The sequence below is a fragment of the Staurois parvus genome, unplaced genomic scaffold (assembly GCF_062004578.1).
Source record: "Staurois parvus isolate SC_StPar_1 unplaced genomic scaffold, SC_StPar_1.0 ptg000619l, whole genome shotgun sequence".
Lineage (NCBI taxonomy): Eukaryota > Metazoa > Chordata > Amphibia > Anura > Ranidae > Staurois > Staurois parvus.
This window is the reverse complement of record NW_028318415.1, coordinates 934051-958236: the sequence shown is the minus strand read 5'-3', so window position 1 is coordinate 958236 and position 24186 is coordinate 934051. Positions and strand designations below refer to the sequence as shown.

General features: G+C 39.2%; 1 protein-coding gene across 3 annotated transcripts in view; it reads right to left on the bottom strand.

Moving 5' to 3' along the window:
• MERTK (MER proto-oncogene, tyrosine kinase) overlaps positions 1 to 24186 on the bottom strand; it is a 149951-nt gene that overhangs the window by 69809 nt on the left and 55956 nt on the right. For all 3 annotated transcript variants that reach the window (XM_089693262.1, XM_089693260.1, XM_089693261.1), the window contains exons 7-8: positions 19768 to 19951; positions 17222 to 17370 (exon numbers count right to left, since the gene is read on the bottom strand). In XM_089693262.1, coding sequence (XP_089549388.1) covers positions 17222 to 17370; positions 19768 to 19951 — 333 coding nt within the window. The remainder of the gene's footprint in view (positions 1 to 17221; positions 17371 to 19767; positions 19952 to 24186) is intronic.

Sequence of the window (24186 nt, the reverse complement as noted above, 5' to 3'; positions counted from 1 at the left end):
AGATTTTGATGGATTATGAGCAAACTGCACCATAAACAGAGTGGTACAAATAATATCATTAACATAGTAGAGAAGTTTAGAGAGAACAAAAAGTGAGGAAAGAACTGCGGAAGAAAAGTAAAGAATAGAGCCCTAAAAAGAAATAAGAGAGAGGGCCAGCCAAGAGTCTGTTAAATAACAGAAATATACAGAATCCATGGGTCCCAAGTGCTCTCAAAATTTAGAAGTATTGTTATTAAGTATACTAGTAAGTTTATCATTATTCATAATCCAATTAAGTTTCTGTTTGACTAAGTCCAGCGATATTGCTGACCATTTCCAATGTTTGGCTATCGTAACTCTCGCCGCCAACAGGATATAAAGAATTAATTTAACCGATCTCTTGGGAATATCAGTGGGCAATAAATGAAATAGAGCTACTTCAGGGGATCTACGCGTATTAACCATTACCGAGTAAAGGAAATTAAATAGATGGATCCAAAACCTAATCACCACAGGGCATTTCCACCATATGTGGAGCATAGTACCCTCCTGTCCACAATGTCGAAAACAGATGGGTGACACAGAAGGGTACATTTTAGCAAGACGTGTAGGGACCAAATACCACCGGAGAAGCGTTTCGTAGTTAGATTCAATGAGCGCAGTGTTAATCGAGATTTTAGATAAAAACATTAGCCGTATTCCGCCAAGTGTCTAACTCCAGAGATTGCTTAATATTTGGATCAACAAGAGAAGCATATATATTTGATAGACCACTGAATGAAACCTTTAAATATCAGTTCTTCCATTATATGCTCAGTTTAATTTGCCCAGGGTTATGGCTCATTTCCTTTCATGTACAAGTTAATTTTGAAAAAAAAAAGTTCTTTATGGGTTCCTCCTAACTTTTTTGCCCCCATACAGACCTCAGATGAAGGGCAGGACCACTTTTCACTGCTTGGTTCTCTGCACTGATTTCATCTATTTTATGCCTTGGTCAGTACTGCAAAGCAGAAGCATGACAGCAATTTCTATATGGAAGAAGGAGATAGTTGTCTTGGCTACTTCATAATTTTCCCATATTTTAACAGAAACAAATGGATAACAGCACTAAAGTAGAACCATCCCTTGCATACAATAAGGCAGCAATTTTTATGCTGCTGAGTAAATAAATAATTTTTAATAAGTCCCGATATGCCAATAGCATGCGTTGCAGTGCAATATAGAAAATTCCTTTATGCTGTATTGTGTGAGCACTGACTTACATTCAATTTGTAGGCAGGTGGAGGTTGCAGTATACCCTCCAACCTGAAGGTGGCTCTCCAGGCTGACAGGAGCCCATTGAAAACAAAATGTCTCCTGCTATGGGCTCCAGGCAACCATTTTGGAGAGGACAGCTATGCTAATGGATACTAAAATCCCGCAAGACTTGGGCAGCCATCTTGTCTGAGGATTTTCATATATAGTGGAATGTTGAGTCATTTGGGGCACCCACAGTGTGGAAGTAAAATGGGGACAGAGCCCCTGCTGGTTATGGAGAGAGTAGGAGTAGCATTAAGGAGAAGGTACCTGTCAAGGAGTGAAAGAGTAGGTCTCCCCTTACAGGGTCTCTTCAGCTTCCTGGAAGAGTCTCTGACTGGCATACAGATATTTGTAGGAACATTTATGGATCACAGTGTGAACATGCCATAGCCTCCTCCTAGAGAAGTGTTCCTCTGGCATTCTGTGGTATGTGTATGACTTTAATATTACTATTGGAATGTGCCTTGTGATTAAACAGTGTCCTCTTCTGCCTGAAGAAGTGTATGACCTGCAACATATGTGGTGCCATTGCTGTAAATTAGCTTAATTCTGTGAACACTCAATTTCCACAAAATAGACAAAGTATCCATGTGTATTTACTGAATTCTTGGGTACACTGGTTAGGTCCTACCTGCAAAGTCAACTGAATTAAATTCTTAACACAATGCACGTTAACATGCCATTACTTTTAGTTCTACTATGAACCCGGCTGCATTAAAATAAATGGGGGTTCTTAAAAAGTACAATGCAAAACTGCACAACTCATATGAAAACACAAGCAGCAGATGCATGAAAATACACACTGTAGCACAGTGTGTCAAAGGGAAGTTGGAAAAGTCCTGTTCAGGGGTTACACATCTCAGAGGCTTCTCCCGTACATTTTTAGAGACCTCTGATTCGAGTTTTGCACTTCTCCCTTTTGGCAACTTAGGTTCATGTGAAACTCAGAGCTAGTTCTCTTGAGCCTGGGGAACAGACAAGTCATGTCTGTGAGAGACGCAAGGTTGGTGGAAGCTATAAAATCGTGTATGAAGATTGACAAGCATTAGGCCTGCTAGTTAGGACATGGATTTTGGGTAGCTAGTACTGAGACACGGCTACGATTTTGTTTTGGAATTTTTTCCTCGTTTATTTTGTGGAACACTGTTGAGCACCTGTAAATAGACTTGTAAACAGCACCAATGAGCACTGCACTGTTTGTCACTACATCACTGGACGGGCATTTGTGCTGAAAGTGTAGTCACCCCAGGGAGCTTTGTACCTGCCACCTATCCCCAGCTTACAATACTGCTGGTATGAAGGTGCATTGGGGTAAATTCAGCATTGATCCCACAATTCCTGTTGCCTGTCACCCAGTTTCATTTCTGGTTAGCAGAAATAACTGTGACCAGCAGAACTAAAGTATACTGTAAAGTTCCTGTTTTTACATACAGACCCATTGTTTTCTACCATTATCTAGAATGTGCAGTCATTGTCCTAACTTTATTTATGTTACCAAAATGTGTAGTACATTCCCTTACATTTTTTTAATGCAAGAGTATACAGTGATTGTTTCCTGAACTGAATAAAACTCCAGCCAAAATATTTTGTTAATTTGGATAGCTTGGAGAAGTTATAGGTATGTTTTGAAGGGACGAATAATGTGTGTTTTTTACAGACATTCATTGAAGGTATTTCCCCACATTTCTTGTCTACATGACAGTGGTCATCATCAGGGTCAGATTTATCATTAGATGGCTGAAAGGGCGCCATACCAATAGTGATAGAGAATAGAGTAGTTTTTTATTTTTGAAAAATCAACAAAATAACATATCCTGCATGTTTCAGGGGTTCACACAATACCCCTTCATCAGGACTTCAGGAATGTCTGGACCCAAAAGGGTTTATAGATATATGATAAAATGTTTGCACAAGCTAGGAATACAGCATAAAGCTCTGGGCATTCCTGAAGTGACTTCACTCAGAAGCATGTCAACTCCCAAAAGGCATTGGATCTTTTATGTTGTTGATTTTTTAATATTAAAAGAACTACTCTAGACTCTGTCATCACCCTTAATGCTATCTACTTGAATTCCCTCAGTACCTCTGTTTTTGTTGGGTTTTCTTCCTTGTATGGAAGCAGCCAAGACCATTCAGCTTGACTAACAAAACATTCACAATACTGGACATTATTGTTAGGAGATCTTGGAGCCTTCTATGTGTACAATTTGGAGTTAGCATTTTGCACAGTAGCCTTCTGCCTATAAGCAGTAACCCCTGGTTCACATATCCGTGTTCCTGCGGTTAGCATTTGCGCGGGCACGAGAGCCCATTCATTTGCACGGATTCCCTTGCCCCGGGACACACAGGGAAGAAGCCCTGTATTTCTTCTGAAAACGCAGCCCTCATGGGAACCTTGGTTCCCAGTACGGTTGCGATTTCCAGTGCGGGCGACCCACCAGCGGGTCCACATTCCTCTGTGCGGGTGATGCGGCTGCACAGATTTTTGTGTGGATCCGCAGCAGCGCCACCCGCACATATATGAACCTAGCCTAAAAGGCAAAGGGGTGGATTTTTTCCTTCATGCTTTTTGCCATACATTTTTCCTATGATAAACAGAAATGCAGTCATCCCATGAATGCTTATTTACAAACTGTTACATTACCCTAACCTAGGATAGGAATAATAACACAAAAATGTTTGTTTTGTCAGAGAGTTGATTCTATAGTTGGTTTGGACACCAAAGATTGTGTGTCTACAGGCTTCAGCGATGGAAATCCATCCCTGGACATCATATACTGTAGTATACGTAGAGGGCCAATGAACTATCAATATTACCCAAAGCAAAACATTATGTTCTGTAATAAATTGGATGCCTTCCCATTTTCAAAGCCTGTGTCTGTTATCCGCCTGATAATGGAAGTATTTGTGTGGTGGCTTATTTGTTCACAGGAAATAAAATGTGGCTTTTGTCACAAGAACTGAATTTTATTTTTATCTTGAAAATGTAATGCTGTGTCTAGCATCTCCTACCTAGAGAATGCAGATGCCAAGAACTAGTAGAGGATTACAGACCTGTATACTGCAAGGAGACACATTTAGTCCGAACACTATGCACACACAATATAGCATTAAAGGGAGTGTGTACTATTTAATACATATATTCTTTATTCATTATTACATAATATTTATACCTCTTTCTTAGGCATATTTCATATCTAGAATAGCAGCAAGCGGTTGAGTTCTAGACTTCCTTTCATGCGTTTACCAGGCTAATCTTAACTGCTTTGTTAAAAAAAAGTACCACAATAGCCAAAGCTGAGATTACACACACACACACAGCTGAATGAGTAAGAGGAAAAATGTGTCTGTCTTAGGACTGTCTCAAAGCTGTTGCTGTGCCACCTTTTTGGAAAAATGCTTTGTGAAACCAGTGTCATGGGTGTACCATGTATTAAATGTTTGTTTAAAAAAAAAAAAAAAAAAAAAAAAAAAAGATTTTTTTATAGGTAATAAAAAAAGTTTCAAACTTGAAAAAAATTACCATCTTTAAATACAACAGACCAAACAATAATATTTTTCTATAAGATTATGATAATTGGAGAGAAAAAAAAAAATTGTAAAACGTAATTTAAAGTGAACTGGTGTAGAGAAGATAAAGCAGCAGAAAAAAATATCTTACGATAAAATATAAGTCTGAACACATTAATTATGCAGGTTCTGTGTCTGATTAAGGTGGCAATTAAACTTTCTTAGCCCTTTCTGAATTAAATTAGCCTCAGAACCTGTGTAATTAATGTGTTTGGGTTTAAAGGGATGAGGTGACAACCCTAGGCTCTGGTCTCCTTTTAAAGGCTAAGCTCACCTTTGGAACAGGTTACATGTTCCACCTATATTTAGAGTGGAACATGTAACATGTTCCAGCTCCTGCCACTTCTCCCCCCGATCCCCACTTCCCTGTGACAGCATATCTGTTGTCACTTTTGAAAAACAGCATGGCTGTGCTGGGCTCCTTTTTTTCTGCAAAAATATGTACATTTATTATTTTTTCTGTAAAGGTGATTCTTTAATTCCACAAACAAAAGTGAGCAGAATTTACACGATTTTGCTTTGGGGCTGCTTGTCCTGATGTGTTGATCTGCACCTTTCTAGTAGAAAATAATTAGATGAAATGTTTTATTTTAGCTTTGCCTAAAAATTTGCTGGAATATGGATTTAGTGACCTCAGTGTGATTGCGGGAAGTAAAATCTCACTTGATCATCCAGCAATGTCATCAGTCTGAGTGGGAGCCTTGGATTAAACAAAACAAAACACTGCTGACATTTCAGATAGAAGGCCAACGAGCAGAAACAATGTAGGAAAGCAAACAGGGACAAACATTCTCTAAAGAACAGCTGTCAGAAGTAGGATGGAACTTTCACTTATTCTTGGATAGTGCAGAATATGCCAAATGAAGTGCATTTACAAATGAATACTCTGCTTTACCATTCTGCTTAAAGGCATAGTTCACCTTTACCAAAAATTGCCTATGCAGCTAAGGGGCATCTGTAGATAAAAACAAACTGTGCAGCTTGGACCAAAGTTGAATAATGCCCTTGCTATATGTGTAGGCCATTTACAGTACATACCTCCCGGAGCCTGACTGAAAAACTCCCAGACATCGCATCATCCCATCCTGCTTTGTCACTAGGGCATTACTAAGGCAATCCCCAGCTGTTATTGTACACCTCCACCATCACAGGAGTGAACTCTTTTTCTGATTCAAACCCCCACACGTGCATTTTCTCACCCTTGATGCAGAAAGCTCTGAGGTCAGCATTTGAGAGCTCACTCCTGTGATGGTGGGAGTGAACAGTAACAACTGGGAGCGTCTTAGCAACATCCTAGCAACAAGGCATGATGCCATCTCTGGGAGTTTTTGAGACCGGCTCTGGGAGGTACATAAATGGAGTACATCTACAGCAAATTTTTCAACTTTGGCCAGAGCTGCACAGTTTGTTTTCATCTACCGTCATACAGATACCCCTTATCTTCACATGTACTGTAGTTTTTTTTTTCTTTTTTGGTTAAGGTGAACTACGCCTTTACCTTCTCAAAGGTGTTATTTAATATTTTTGGGTTTACTGTGGAAAACCAGCTAATCAAGATATTAGCAGATTGCTAATTTTCCACTATTTTGCTGGTTTTATGGACAACATCTGAATCAAACATTATCATTACAGGAAACCTATACTGAGATAATATGGAAGTTTGCTGGCTTCTTCTTCTAAAAATGATGGACATCACCAATTAGGAACAAGCATGCAGATCACGAGTTATGACTTTACTCTGACTTTATATGTTCCAAGTTTATGCCATGCAAATAACCCAGAAAGTATTGAAGCCAATGATTGGCAAGCAAAAACCATCTCCATATGGAAGATATCCGTGACAGCCTCCAAGTTTCAAGCATACACAGGTCTCTGTAGAGGTTTCCTTTAACATTCAACGGAAGTCAGAGCAATAGATGTCAGAGGGATATCATACTATCAACCTCCTTTTTTTTTATAGGCAGCAGTTGTGATACATATGACTGTGCTGTACAACAGACACTAAAGTCTGACCACTCTGTCTGCTGTCCTAAATTATCTAACAGACCTGGTCAAGACACACCCCTCTATTCTCCACTATAATAGAAGACACACGTCCTACACTATTATTTTGAAGGGAGTTATTGTAAAGCTGGCCATACACCAGTGGAATTTGGTTTTAAAATTTTCATTTTTGGAACAAATGTTTGCTTTTCTAATGGCTAGTGGGGTCAAATTTACAATCATTTGGACTGTAGTGACGAGAACATTTGAAGACGTAGAACAGAACTTTTTTCTCAAAGGAACAAAAATTGTAACTGTCAATGTGGTTTTTGATAGGGAATTATCATACAAGGCACAAAACAAACCTGTTTAATACATTATTCAATTAGCAGATGTGGACAAAATTTTGGGGCTTGTTTGATAACTCAGTGATGGCAAGATGGAATGTTCTGAAGGAAAATGTTTCTGAATTTCCATTTAGCTTTCAAAACAAAAAAAATTCTATTGTTGCATATCTAGCTTTACTTCTAATCTAAAACCTTTTAAATTAATGTTTCAAAAAGACTGCGTAGTCCTAAAATTTGCAAATATAAGAAATGGGCTAATGCTTTTGCTGTCATCAATCTGTTAAACTGACCAAGGAAGCAACATAAACATCTTTTTGCCCTGTTATTTCACACTGGTTATATATCTTATCCATCAAGAGATTCAGAAGCTCTTCACACATCATCTGCAGTTTATAAGGACCCCATAAGGGATGCCATCACTAACTAGCAAACTCAGTAACCTGCAGTGTGAGACATGGTTAGAGGTCACAGGCCTCTAACTGGTCTGGAATGGTGCTGAAACTGCTTTGTCTATAACCTATTATCAATTACCACAAATCAATTAATTTTAAAAGGAAAGCACACATTTAAAAGTGTGGTTTGTAAAGTCACATAGGAAAATACTTATGCTCAAGATGCGATCTACTGTTCTAAAAAGATCATTTCAGCATTACACGAATTATTCAGGTTATTAGTCACAAAAAAAAATTGTAAATCTGGAAAACTTTGATGAAATAGCTGGCAAGACATTTTCAGTTCTCCCCACCTTCCAGAAATATGAACCCTTTTGTTAAAGCAGAATTTCCCCATATTACTCTGAAGCCCAACAACTATCATAAGGCTTTGTATACTTCTCCCTTATTTTTGCTGACCATGTGGAAATGTATAGGCAATTTCTTGTAAAGAAGTGACTATGGGAACATGGTGCCATGTGATTAGAAGAAAACATAAAGGCTAATATTAATGGAAACTAGAGTTTGGAAAGAAAAAAAACAGAGCTTCATCATGAGAATATCTATTCTGAGTAAGCAGAGGTCAGAAAGCAGAATTTGTTTGCAATGCTGAGATAATAAAGGATATAATATAATGTATAATACTTGGTGTCTTCTGTACCAAAAACACAAATCATGTGTCTAACATCATTTGAAGCCACTAATATTTATGGAACAACACAGTGTTACCAGCAGCAAGTGAGTAGAGTGCACATTAGATAAAACACATAAAGCACTCCTGTATTCTCCACCTCAGATCCATAGGTTTGTGCCAAATACCATCTATAGCTTTAATTGTGATCTGAACCTTTAGTTTCTATACTCTTGGATCTGCACAATTTGTGCTTTGATTCCACTTGCAGTTCAAGCTGGAGGATTTTCAATCCATGACTAATGAGGAAGCCTGAGAGATGCGCTGCTGGGATTATGGCTGCACTGACAATGTGTGGATGCAAAGATCTTGGATTCCGCTGTGTAAGCATGCAGTGAAAAATTGGTGGAGACAACTTATTGTCCAGCATGAAATGTCAGTTAACAGAGGAATCACACAACCTTAGGAGCAGTCTCTTCCACATGAAGCAGACTTTGCTCCAATCAGGAGGGGATCTGTAAACACATCTGTGGAGATTGGACGCGGACAACCAGTTTGTTAAGATCTACCATATTGTATCATACTCTGCAAATGTCATTCTCACTCCATTCAGTCTTCCCCCCCCCCTTTTTGAATGGCATGTGGTGTGTGTGTATGTTGGGGGTCACAAGTGCATCAGGCACAGCTGGATACGCTTCATGGTTGTAAACCCAATTAGCTGGTCCCATGATGTCTGTCAGACTCTTGCCTTGGCCTGGTCGTAAAGCTATAAATCAATCAGTCACTGGACATGTAAAGCATTCCAGAGTGGCAGTAAAACGTACATCCCACTTGAATCACTTTTAAATACAAATTCATAATCCCGACAGGAACAAGGTACATTAAAACAAATCATATATTCAAATATGTCATTTTAATACAAGTCACCTGATACCTTACACCCCTAGGTAACGTCTACCAGAGAGTAGAGAGCAATATCTTTTTATCCATCACAGCAGGATATGTCATACTTGGTGTCTGGACGTTCAGAATATGATTCTGCATATTATTCTACCAGTGGATAGGATGCTACATGTACCTATGGACAGTGGACACTGGACACAGTGGACACCCCCTGCTGGGACACTAGAAAAGGCTGTCATGCCTGGAGAGAGGATGAAGAGACTCTCCCTTTTAACATCAGGAACCAACTTTGGGAGAAAAAGTACCCTTTTGTTCAGGACACTTGAGCTCTGCTTAAACCAAGGACTTCTGCAGGTATCCTACCTTCTGAAACTTCTTTCTTTTATCTCTCTGTTGTGTTATTGCTCTCTCTCTCTCTCTCTATATATATATATATATATATATAGGCTACATCTTTTCTGTAAATATTTTTATTGCACCATTTTGACCTTTTTAGTAATAAATCCTATTTTCTGAAAAGTGTTGAATTGTTTCTAAAGCTCTTTAATGCAAACTAAGAATCCCTGTCTCTGAAGAGTGCTACTGTGTGTTTTAAAACCTCTGAATACATCTGTCTGCGGTGGCAGTGTGTATACAGGTGCTTATTCAAACATCATAGTGTTACTGTTAAGATTTGTGAGTTTCCTCCTTCTCTGTAATAAGACGTTGGTGGCAGTGTGAAGGGTTAATTGCATAATTAACCTGATGCAGTAACAATCGCTCTCAGGCTGCTGGCACATAGATTGTGGTCCAGTGAGCTGGAAAATCTTTGTGCAGGGGGCAGCTGAGAGTGGCATTGTTACGCAAGTGGCAGTGTGGTTTTAGATTGGCTAGTCCTTCGGTCACATGTTGGTGAGAAGGGCTGGGGTCTGATGCCACGCCGTCACAACATCTCCTGCTGATTGGAGCAGAGCAGGACAGATGTCACATCCTTTAGTGGCCGGGAGTAAACCAACTCCTCTGTCAAGCTACTTCTGATCCGCTCTGCCAAAAACGGAAAATGATGCAGTCCTTTTTCTTTACCAGACTTAATCTGACCTGGAGGTAAGCGAGTGTAAACAGACACAAGTCCGTTTACATCCACCTGTCCATAGGACTCCATGGAGCTTCCGATCATGTCCGCCTGAAAAACTGACAGGTGGATCTGATCTGAACGCCCCCGTGTGAAAGGGGCATAAGAGACAACATTTTTACCTGCATAAGAGGATTCACTGCTGACAGTAGTCTGTAGGTAAAGACTACATGGCTCCAGGCTTTACTTTCTGTTTCTTTCAGCTACTACAACTAGACACCTTTCAAGGTTAAGTTCACCTTTTATATTAGGTTTCATGTTGCACCCATATTTAGGGCTCATGTACACAGGACGTTTGGAAAACACTTCTGATGGAAACTGACTGCTGGAAAACATAGGTTAAAAAACATCTGTTTAGCTGCATTTGCATACCGCATTTATGTGCATTTGCGTTTAGAAGCGTTTTTTTAAAGATAACATCAGGAGACCTTCCAAAATGCCCAGAATGCACTGAAAAAAAACAGTACAAAATTAACTATTTCGGACATTTTGAGAGAAATAGAGCAGAAGCAGAGAGAGCAGTATGTGTTGAGATTACTTGTCTTTTCTGGTTGTATTCACTATGGATCCCATCCTGAGCATAATGCAGCACGTTCTACCATTTTTTTCCTTCACGAAAAACCTGGAACTGACTGCGTTGGTGTATCGGGTCCATTTTAATACATGGAAAACGCTTTGCATGCATTTCTAATGATGAAAAAAGGCTCTAGACAGCATTTGGATATGGAACAGTTAAAAAAACGCTTCTAAACGCAAATGCTTACCTACGCGGTTAGCCACGTTTACACGCATTTACAAGCGTTTGACGTTTCAAGCGCAGATAAAATCTACTCCTGATCGCAAGTTTGGTGCGTTCAAAAAAACGACTGTAAATGCAACTGCCTGTAAACAATTATGTGCACATGGACACATAGGAAAACATTAGGGAGAGTGCAGGGGCTACTGAAAAACGCAGAAAAGCTCCTGAACGTGAGTTTATCACCTGCAGTGTACATGAGCCCTTAGGGTGTAACATGAAGTATGGTCACATAAAGCATCCCCAAATCCCAAACCGAACCTAACCTGAATCACACTTGTCCCTACAAAGATTTGTAGTTATTTCAGTCATTTGAAATGGTCTGAACCATTTGCTGCTCAATGGAAACACTACAAGTTCCATTGGTCACTTTGGCAAAAGTATTGTGCAAAGCTGCGTCACTGATCCCTCCTCCTTCATCTGCTTGTAATCTAGCTGTGTCTCCTCCAGGCTGTTCAGGTGCTCAGTGCAGTGTGCGTTATGATAACCGATTGAACTGAAGTGAGTTTGATGGGAAAAGCTGTGTTGCCTACTTATTGTACAAATTATTGTCTTGCCTACTCACAGAAATGTAAATTACACAAATTAAACTATTATTTATTCCCACTTCGTAAATTATGCAACGGACAAACACATGCATCGGTTACATCTGAAAGCTAAATAATGTTGCTCTAAAAAAAAGAAAAAAAAAAAATATTATGGCATGCCAGCAGAGTACCCAAGGAAAGCCAAAACAGTGCAATCTGCAGTCTTACACCACCATTGCCATCTTAAAACAGTCATTATTCAATTGTATACCCACAATAAATCTAAGTAAGGTCTGTGGCCCAAAAACATGGCCAAGCAGTTCCCCCACCCTTTTATGCGCAGCCTGCTGAGTCTTGGGAACCAGGTAACCACAACTGGAATGGCTCCTGCTGTACTGGTCGCACCCAAGTGCTGGCACACCTAAAATGTAAACAAAGGCTACCAGTGTGCAGGTTGTCAATCTTTACCTGTACACTAGCTCCTGAAGTGTCACCCACATCCCAGCGGCTGTGCTCAAAATAGTATATGCAATACAAATTGTCAAGGTGGAGTATTAAATATTTTAAGTAATAGAAAAGCAACACTGTAAATATAACAAAACATATGGGACTTTATCAGACATGCCAACATTTTTGATGGGTAGGATAATGATAAAGAAGTAATATTCAAGGTGTTTTTTGGAAACAAATTAGCTAAGGCTTGTTTAAGATGGTTTGTGGCTTAAGAGAGAACTAATGTGTGACACAGATATCAAGAGAAGCCACTGCCTGAACGTAGCCAGTGGGAAAGTTTAATATTTCAGGTTAAACTACAGCACTATTGGTTAGAATTAAAGTATAGGCAAAGCCAAAACTCTTGGTTATAATAGAAATAATGGTTTAAACTCCTATCAGATTTTTTTTTCTGTCTGTGATTTATTTTAGTTCCTGTCCCAGAAAAACAGCAGGAAGGTAGAGGACATGTCTCCAAAGTGAGGGGATATTTACCATCCATGACAACTCAAAAACTTGGATTTTCCATCACCTTCTGTTCTGAGGACCTAGGCTTTTCAGGGTGGGGGCACTTGTGTGACAGGCACATCGGCCAGGCAGGGAGTTTCTGTAACAATGAGCCTATGAATTTTTCAGGCTCAGCATTACTGAGCTGCACTAAGGATGGAGTGTCCAGTATTGATACTCTGACCTCAGTGCTGCCTTCTATTGTGCCTCCATGAGTGCCACCGGAGGCGCTCATATGGCCTTGTGAGTGGCATGCCCTATTGGGGTTACACAGACAGAGGGTGAATCTCTCCATTGAGGACACAGACCACAATAGGAACTTGACAGGGTTTCTCATCTCTCACCACTGTATCCATAACCTCAAAAAGATTTGATTTTACATACACTTTAATCACTTCACGTCCAGACACTTTCACCCCCTTCCAGTTCAGGCCAATTTTCAGCTTTCAGTCATGCAACACTGTACCCATATTAAATTTGTATCCTTTGTTTTAAGATAGATAGAGCTTTCTTTTGGTGGTATTTGATCACAACTATTTTTTTTTTTTTGCTATATAAATGAAAAAATACCAAAAATTGTGAAAAAAAAATACTTTTTTGCTTAGTTTTTGTTATAAGATTTTGAAAATAAATAATTTTTCTTCATGAATTTAGGCCAAAATGTATTTACTACATTTTGGGAGTAAAAATAACCCAAAACAGTTTATATTATTTAGTTTGTGTGAAAGCTATAGAGTTTACAAACTATGGGATATATATTTCAAAATTGATTAACTGAGATCCTAAAATGCTGGACTTGTCAATGTATTTTTTTACATACAGTACTATCTGTAATTTTTTGGACTGTATGAGAGAGATCTGTTTTCAACAGTCTTTTGTATGTTAATTGTAATTAAAATAGTTGAAATGGCATCAGGGCCGGATCTGGCCCATCTAATTTGGGGGTGCATAAAAAAAGTCAGGTGGCATAATGTCATAGAGATGCATGGAACTGGTATTCCCTATTCACTTGGCATGCTTCTGTACTACATGAATCCTCAAATGTCCCCATTAGAGAGCCCCCTTACATCAACTGTCCCCATCAGAGAGCCCCATACATAAATTTTCCCCATCAAGTCTCAATTGGATGCATTCTCAATGATCTGGGGGGGGCAACTAAAATCTGGGGGCATAGCCCACCCCGACACCCCCTTAGATCCAGGCCTGAATGGCATTATAATAATTTATTCAAATTTAAGTACATTTTTAGATTGAATATCTGTACAGCCCACAGAGTGGTTACATATATTATGGGATGGGGATTTTAGTGCCAGGGAAAACAATTGCAAAAAACAGCAACACAAAAGGTCTTATATAGCCAAAGGTCTCAATATAAACAATACTTTTATCAATCATAGCTCCCTTAAACTGTGCATCTCTGATAGTAGCTTATGACATGAAATGGATTAGCCAGGCATCGCACAACAAAACATCTTTCACTTTATCCTAGGACAAAAACAAGTGACTGCATTACTGGTGGTTAACCACATTTTTCCTTTAGCCACTGAGTGGGAGAAAAACGCTATGCAAGCTGTTCTGAGACGGAACTAAAAGTTAAGCCATGTAGTCACCCGTTACATTTTTCTGTCACCAGCAGAAACATCAGCTATTTCTCTGATGACAGCCCTTGACATAGTTCCTCTATTCTAAGAGACAACGAATACATATATTGCATACAAATATGTTCAGCAGATAAAAATTATGTAAATTCTTAATACGATCAAAGCTTTTAAGGTAAAGGAATGAAATCGATTGCCCAGCTTTGCCAAAAATCAACATTTCTGCTAATTTACACTGAGCTATGACATGGAGTAGTTAGTTCTCATGGTAGGTGCATTATTTTAGTGAGTCCGCGACAGACAGTGGTAGCCCACTTTTATTTAAAAGAAAGCAAAAGTTAACAAACGAATGGCTTACCATGTAGGGGATCTTTTCTAACTTCAGCAGAAATCCACACACTGGAAAATGCCAAGCCACCTCAGCTTCAATGGCAGTACCGCTCTGCTCATCTAACCAGTCTCTCAGACTGTGTTGTCCAGCTCTTCTGGATAATGGGCACGCTAGCCTTTAGTGACAGCATCCTGCTGCACGGCCCACCTCTGGCCTATGGTTGGGGGTTCTCCTGACATCCTGATAGGAGCAGTCCTGACCTCTGTCTCCTGGCTTCTGGCTGGTTCCTCTGGCCCCTTAAAGAGACCTTCTGTCTCCCCTAATGGGAGTGGTCTCCAAATTGGGAGTTCTGAGCTATTCTCAGACCTCAGTATACTGTATAACAACACTTCACACCTGTGTACTCCAGATTGCAGGTGTCTAGCAAAATCCAGACTCAGGATTGAATGTTCTGAACCAGAGCTGCAGAATCCAGAGAAAGCCAAATCCACAGCTTTCTCTGCCCAGAAATACTAGTCTGCAACATTGCTTTCACCCTAAGTGATATGATGAGACACTGTAAGTAGATAGGTAAATGTGACACAGGATTCTCATCCAGTGTCACATTTCCCTATCTTCTCACAGTGACAGAGTCTTGTGCTGTCACAGAAGATAAAAAGAGTAGGATTCTACTTCGTAAGCTTGCTAAACCCAAATGCTGTAATTTTAAAGTCCCCCAACAAAAAATTGTCTTGTAAGGCAGCCAAATGGCAAAATGCCTTTTATTGGCAAAGTATACCATGAGAAACATGTCAACATGCAAAATTGTTTAAAAAGTTGTTTGTGAGCTACTGTGCTAAAAAAAATCCCACCTATTCACAATTTCTTTTTGTAAAAAAAAAATCCTAAATCCTCTCTAACTTTGTGTACAAATAAAAAGTGCACTAATTATTCACAAAACATGCAAGGATAAATAATAAAAATAAATTAATTCATAAAGATAAACATAAGTCCAGCCACCATAACAGTGATAGTCCAATATCAACTTAATGTCAATCTTGAAAACAAGCAAATCCGACACCAGATGAAATGAATACACTCACCAGAGCTATATGCTGATTATATTATAAACCAGCATGATAGCATTTTGCTCTGTGAGCGATGATCTGCAGGATATCCCAGTAGAGGAACAGCAACCAATAGTGATCCAATCAGCACATATGGAACAACTAGGCAGCACATATGGAACAGCTAAGCAGTAAATGATCTTCCAATAACATGGGCAAAGCTCGAGGAATAAGAAGAGATATGATGGTGCAGTACGTTTAAAACCAGTAAAATTTTATTAATAAAGTATTGCACTCACAAAGAAGGTGTCTAGCTGACACCAGCAATGACAGCCTCTAAAATGCCACATCCACAAGACAAAAGCCAAGGGACGAACCTCCTGCAATGCGATCAAACAGCCGACAGCTGGGAGGAACGTTCCAACGTCACATCCACTAGGCCAGGCCCAACGCGTTTCGTCACTTGACGTCTTCAAGGGGCGGAGTCAATCTGAATCTGCCATCATTTGACTTTCTGTCATGCCTCTCCTAGAAATGAAGACTGGTGATCCAGCACTGCCCTGGCCCACTGTTGACCACTAATTTGCCACCCCTCATCATGATGTTACCATTGGATTCCTCAGGAGACTTCAAGGACCCTAGCAACAGATTGGAAATGTCCACATCATGTCCAGAAGCAAGAAGACTCAGGCCCCAGCACAACATGTGGCTGCAGATTTGGGTCAGTAATTGGGGAATTTAGATGTTTATTGAGGAAAACAGGATAATGAGCTGTTTGAGATGGTGAAAAAATGTCAATGTCTGGAGGTAAAATAATGATGAGAAAATAAAGCTGGCCTGTGGGCTGAACAGAAAAACCCAACATATTCCTCCATAAATGATACATAGCACAGATGGACAAATCTTCTGCTGCAACTATTGTATTTTGACAGTGAGCCCCACCAAATGCCAAAAGAGCTGAAGAGTGGCTGCATCTTATTGGAAACAGGCGCTGTTTGACCGTTAAGGCTGCATCCCCCATTTAAGGGATGTCGGCAAGGAGGCATCCAACAGCGCCACCCACTAAGTGAATTTCATCCAGCTCCTCAGGAGCCAGCTGAAATTCGAACAGTTTATTCCCACCTTTTCATTAGTTCAATGTTCATTTACATCAAGAAATAATGCTTCCACAACTGAGCATTGATTATGGTTGTGTATTGAAACATTTTAGGAGAAAAATATAACAATTTATAATGTGTGGAGTTATTAATAATTATTAGTGAGCTAAGCTTAATGTTTTCAGTAATCTGAACTCCTACACTCTGCAAGCCCAAAGAGTCAGCAGTAAATGCATTGATACAGAAAATGGCCATGGCCCCAGTCTATAACTGGCTTTCACAGCAAGGAGCACATGGAGGGCAAACGCATGTCAAACAACAAAAAAGAAAAATTCCCAGATCTAACTTGCCAGCCAGCCTGCAAACAAACCAAAATAAATAAATAAATAAAAGCATTGAGATGGCATACTCAAATTGCAGGAACCAATAGTCCGGTATGATAGTGAATTTATCAAGAACCTGTAGTTTTAACAAAATGAATGTGTTTTTATAACCCATTTATATATATTAATAATAAGAACCCATCCCAAAACTTAGCGCACATATGTATTTAAACCTTTTGATACTTACTGGACTTCCATAGACTTTCCATGTGTGCTTTATCATATAACCTAGAAGAACTCCATTCATAGCACTGAGTGGAGGCTGACTCCAGTTGACTTTTAATGAGTATGATCCATTTAATACAATGGTGATGTTCTCAGGAGCAATAGATGGGGCTGAAAAAGAATCAGGTTCATTACTTTTCTAATCGATGTTAGTTTTTTTTTTTAATTTATTTATTAGAGAGTTTTTATACATCCTTTCAAGTGCTTATATCACATGACATCATAGCATCAAACACATGGCAGATTGGGTAAAAAATGCCAGTTTTAGGATATCTCTGACCTAGGCATAAGCCAATAACGCCACTTAATTTTTTTTTCTTCCATATGTTCATGCAAGAGGATATAATGTAAATATACTGTTGAGTGGAGTAGGATGTAGATCCTCAGATTATTTACAAACAGCTTTTACTAACTTATTTTAATCTACACTCACTGGCCACTTTATAAGGTACACCTGTTCGATTGCTTGGTAACACATATTGCTAATCAGCCAATCACATGGCAGCAACTCAATGCATTTAGACATCTAGACATGATGAAGACGACTCGCTTAAGCTGAAAACGAACATCATAATGTGGAAGAAAGGGGATTTAAGTATCTTTGAATGTGGCATGGTTGTTGGTGCCAGAATACCATCTCTGAACGCACAACACGTTGAACCTTGAAGCAGATGAGCCACAGCAGCAGAAGATCACACCGGGTGCCACTCCTGTCAGCTATGAACAGGAAACAGTGGCTACAATTTGCACAGGCTCACTAAAAAAGGACCATAGAAGATTGGAAAAACATTGCCTGGTCTGATGAGTCTCGGTTTCCCTAGAGATGGTTGTACATGAAAATACCAGTAGGTCAGCAGTTTTTGAAATACTCAGACCAGCCCATCTGGCACCAACAACCATGCCATGTTCAAAGTCACTTAAATCCCCTTTCTTCCCTATTCTGATGCTCAATGTGAACTTCAGCAAGTCGTCTTCATCACGAGTTGCTGCCATGTGATTGGCTGATTGGCAATTTGTGTTACCAAGCAATTGAAGAGGTGTACCTTATAAAGTGGCTGGTGAGTGTAAATGTCAGGTTTGTTGCTGTTATACTTGTTACTTTTTAAGGTGTTCAGCAGCTTCATTCTTCTGTAATGCAGATGTATGTTGCCCAGTCCAATACATTTTTTAAGTGTCTAAAATATTTAGTTAAATCTGTGTATTCACACATATTGCCCTGTCCGACTGTTTCTAGATAAGCCTGTACAAACAACTTACTTCTGTCGAGCAGGGATGGCCACAAACTGATCAAAATTTGGATTGGTCCCTGTTGCTTTCGATCAGTATATTGCCAGCTTTCCAGAGTTTACAATTGCATTCCTAACTAGAAAAGCTACAATTTCTGGGGAAATTGTGTGAAGTGTTCTTGCCTCCACCAGTAGTCTACAACTGGAGTGGGCGGAGTAACTTAGTGGAGTGGCTTGTCACTCTGCTGCCTGCTCACACACCTGGGTTCCTATGGCAACTCACTCTACAGCAAGGGCAGAGAAGAGCGGTTAAAAACAAACTGCTCCAACTTGCTCACTTCACTGGCGGTTGCCATCTTCAAACAATTGTAGTTTACAAATTATGCGTCCTACGCCAAAGAGCTTTATATTGTGAGAATCACAAGACCCAGACCTATCTTTCGATGCATAGTATGTCTCTGAAATATCAAAAATGAAGGCACAGTCACAGTTTAGAAATTGCCCTTCAAATTTGAGGTGGCTAGAGTGGAATTTCAATGAATGTCAATGGGAGGCGTGAGTTGCAAACAAATGGTCATATTGTGAAAATTATTAGGACTATGGCTTAGCCGTGGATATTTTTAGTGGCAGCAGGGATAGCTGAACGTTTTGATATAAGATTTGTGTAGGTGGGCTTGAAAATGAGGGAGTGATGGCAGTTTAGAAATCATGTCCTGATTTTTCAGCTCACACTCTAGCTTTTGTCAGCTCCCACTCTTGTTTTGAACATTTCGCCATTCATTCCTATGGGACCAATTTCACCACAAAAACGCCGATATTTCGTGAACCATTCGGCGAAACGTTCCACAAAGTAATAGCACACCAATTGGGAACAATCCGCACGTTTCGGTATATTACTGTCTGTGTAGTGTAAAAACTGTGGGAGGAGTTAGGGTGGTAAAATTGGCTATAATAATAAGAATATATATGTGAGATAACAGTAAGTGGTCTTGCCATGCAAGAACACTTAATTAAAAGCGCTAACAAAGTTTGCTCTCATGCATCATACCATGCATTATAAGGGATTTTTGTTTGTCTTACTTGGCTATAGGGTTCAATATATGGAGGTTTTCAGTTTATTTACTTATTTGTTCCTGTTGGTTGAACTCAATAGGCTAGTGTCATTTTTCAGCCTAACTATGTAACTATCTGAACTGCCTTTGACCTGCTTCAAGGTGCTTTTGCTATTGCCAATGAAAGCCCATTGACCCTAAAACTGGCCATGATTTTTTATGACTCTTACCTCCTTGTGCAGTTCTGGCAACAATCCATGGGCTTGACAATGACCAGCCTACTTCATTCCTGCAGGAAACGCTAATATTGTATTCTGTAAATGACTTCAGATGGCTGATCAGATGTGTGTAAGGTGGTACAGATGTGTTATATATCATAGAAGATGTACTGTTGCCTTGTAAAAGTTCAGTCACCTGTAATAATAAAGTAATATATGCAGAAACGTTAAAGCGAAAATGTATCATTTTAGTTTTGGATGGAGTGGAGACAGGTTGTAACATCTGCCAGGTTATTGCTGTCTCTTTCTATAAGAAGATATCCCCCAAATTTCCTTTTCCTTTGACAACTCTATCACCCAGACATAGAAATTCTCCAACAGACAGCTTATAAAAGACTCTCTTAGAGCCTGCCCCTCTGTCACCAGAATAGTAAGGCCGGGTACACACTAAAAGTCCCATTCTTGATCCAGGCAATCATAAACTTAATAATATAACAATGATACCTATTTTGGTAATTCCTGCCTGTTAAATATACATATATATATTGGAAAAAAGGGTGCTTCTTGGCCATAATCTCATGTATAGATATGATTGACAATGTGAGCAGATGACCAAGACACTTCACAAACTGAAGGTTTGTGCATTCTTTTCTAAAAGTGCAAAAATTATGATTGTTCTGACAACTGGGAAACTTTGGGAAGTATGGATTTACACAGTTAAATCAATAAAAGTTTATATAAGATCTTGCTAAAGAATACTACACCATTATTGTACTTTGTCTAATTAAATGAAGATCTTTGTTTTTGTTAATCATAGCTGAAAGCATTATAAAAAATGTAACGTATCTGCCACCATTACTGATATGTATAATAATGTGTCACTGGTCTTAGAAAGTCTCATCTAAAACGCAAATTCCACAAAAGAAACTACACCCTTTCCTGTCACCAGCAGTGAATGCAGGAAGCGACTTCTTTTATCCTTCTTCCTGAACTATGTTGGAACAAAAAAAAAAAAAACTTTGTCTAAACCTTTCATTTTTACTTTCTAAAAAAAAAAAAGCTAATTACACTGTTTTCAAAGCTACTTCACTAAGCCCTACATGTACAGTCACATACTGTATAAAGGCAATTGGTATATATTGGTATATTGTAATATAGCATATATGATGGTATAAACACCATCATATATGCTATATACAATACGATATGAAAATGTCATCATTGGAATTGTTTAATTTAAAAGCATGTGGCCCCAAGGTACCAGGGAACTGAGTCACTTTATTTTCTGCTCCCTCTCAAAATCATCAACAAGCCAGCTTTCCCGTTATACATAATAGGTTAGAAAATTCAATTCTGACTAATAGGAAGCTGTGAAACATAACGTATCAGTAAAGCCTAGCACCTGCTCTGCAGAATAGATCATCTTTCTGATTAGCTGCATTGAACATAACATTTCTTAAAAGGGGTTCTTCCTTACAATAAAAGCAGCAGGGGTGTTTTTGACCCAAAGAAGTTTTTTTTTGTCATCAACAGACATTGCAATCTCAGAATATATCTGCCCCAGCCCCTGAAAATGAATATGTTATTTTGTCTCATCAATTGAGATGTACCAGCACATTGAAAGCAATATTATTTTGAGAACAGATTTTAGTCCTCTAAATGATGTTTTTGGTTTGGTACTTTATCACATTGTAATTGAGGAATTGGACTTTTATTAATGAATTGCACAATTTAGATATTCAAAGTGGAACTTTAGGTAAAAAAAAGAAAAATGGTGGACAGGCAGGAATTTTAATGCCGAAGAAACATGCTTTGTCTCTTCTGCATTAAAGATACTTACCTGTTTGTTCACCCCTGTATAGTGAGCCGCTCTTGGGCAACTCAATGTACAAATTCAGTAGTGCCGAATCTGACTAAACTCCCACATATGTGCGGGAATGACGTCATCCCTGCTCGGCCAATGACAGTGGTTGGTGATCGAGATCCGGAAGCCGACCGTTCGAAGATGTCAGTGGCCAGGCGGGGAGCAGTGGGATGCCGCATTGCTGAAGCAGAGTTGAATATAGTTCCACCTTAATAGATAAATGGCACAAAATATTGATTAATTGCACATTTTTAAAATGTATTTAATGGTTTATTTTGGAATAGTTTAATATTTTGATAATATTGTATTGCTACAGGAATTTTATTTATTTATACTGGAGGGTTTTGTATATTGACCTTGTTGCTAGCTGCCTTTCTCCTTTCCACCCAGCGCTGACTCTGACCCGGTTCACGCTGAAGCAGTGTGAAGTCCATCCATTTTTGACTGTATGTTTGGTGCGAGTTCACATTGCAATTTCTGTGTGTCAGATACAGTTCTGAATAGATTTGTTCAGCATTTCAGGTTCAATTCAGATGCGATTCTGATAAGCCTCCCATTGACTTCAATGCAAATCACCTCCCATTGACTTCAATGCATAATCGCCTCCTATTGACTTCAAACAGCTGGATTTGCACCCGAACCGGATATCGTATGTACTCTCCAGCGCCTCAGGAAATGCACAGCCAAAAGCCAAAAAGCATTGTTTTCAATGAAGTAGGTTCATATGCATGCGGTGCATTCATGTATATATAATTTTTTATTAGCTTGCTCTTTCAGTGCATGTATATATCTATGTGTATGTGCATATATATATATATATATATATATATATATATATACATATATGTATATGCGTTTATATGTGTTTATAGAAATTACCAAATATTGCACTTTAAATAACCCCATCCATCTCCTCGCCGTATAACAAGTAGAGGAGGTGAAGCTCTACTCCCAAGGCATCTAGCCATGGTTATTTACCACTTGACCTTCATACAGGCTGGTCAGTAGCTCTGAGGAAAGGGATTTGTCCCCGAAACGCGTCAGCCATTTGACCGCACTGACAGTTGGAACACCTTGCTTGCCGTTGTGGCCATCCTCATTATGTTTTTACTTTTCATACCTTTCCATAAACCTTGGATAATGCACTAGGTGTGTGTGCCACCTGTTTATTCTCTAGTAGCTTGATTTGCACAGATGTGAACACAGGATTGTGATTTCAATCTGGTCCCCATTAAAGTCTATGGAGATGCAATTTGCACTGCACTGGACCAAAGTCGCACAGAACCCTTTTTTTTACCAGATCAGAATTGCACCGCATGCATATGAACCTACTTCATTGAAAACAATGCTTTTTCAGGTGACATGCAAATCTATGCCTTTTGGATCAGATCAGATCCGTTAGAATTTGCATCAGTGTGAACTGGGCCTAATATTGTACATTACAATGTTCTGGGGTTTTATGTGCGGCTCCTTCACATGGGCAGCCAGAGGAGGGGGGCAATAAAAACAGTTGGCTGACACATGGTTTTGCTGCCACCTGGCCACTCATCCAAATGCTATCAGGGCTGTACACATACCATAACTGCAAAGCTTTGCCAACAGAGTGGGGCAGGGTGGGCAACCCTATCATGTTATTATTACTCTCCATGTCCCCATTGGGGTGTCTCCCTTCTCTCTATTTCTCATGGTTACAATTGTTCTGGCACTGATAGTTGGGGGATAAAAAACAACATTTCTCTTCACTTTGAAAAGATTTCATCTTGCATCATTGTGTGCCTACTGTTTAGGTAAATCTCCCCAATGGGACAGAGATGGCCAAGAAAACCTGACAAGGGGGTTAAACATTCCCTATAATACCCAAAAATGTTTTGTAATTCATATATACTTCAAGTCTCATTGGTGGTGGAGTTGAAGATGGTGTCTTATAAAGGAGAATAAGGAAAAGTTATTGAGAAAATATTTCATTTTTTATAATCCACAATTAACAATTCTAATAAAATTGCATAGAAGCAATGGTTCTTTTATCTTCACATGAAGGCTTAATACATAAATATTTATTCATGGCTGGTTCTCATTGAGATGCTGTCTGATGAAGTAAAGGAAGAGGGATTTTTTTTATTAAAAATAAATACATTCCAAAATAAATTCTACTTGTTTTGTAATCATTTATCTCCTATGGTGTGTAGAACAGCCCTTTGTGCAGACAGAGGACTAGGCAGAGCTGGTGCGAGTGTGTCTGAGCGGTGGCAGCAGACCTGAACCTAATCCTCTAGGAATGGAATCCAGACATTGTGACACAAAGATTTCCTTCTTTGTCGGGACAATCTTCAAAAGTATTCATATAATGGGAGAAAGAGGCTTACAACTGCTTTGCAAATTCATTTTCAATTAACTATAAGGCATGTGTCATTGTTCAGTCTATGAATAACTGATTCTCTGAAAGTACATATAAAATATTTGCTAAGCATTACACTAAAATGCAAGGTCTGCAAACGTGATTGCCCCCATCCCTGATGACAAAACACTGCTTTGGGGAAATTTAAAAAAACTGCAAGAACAGAAGAAAA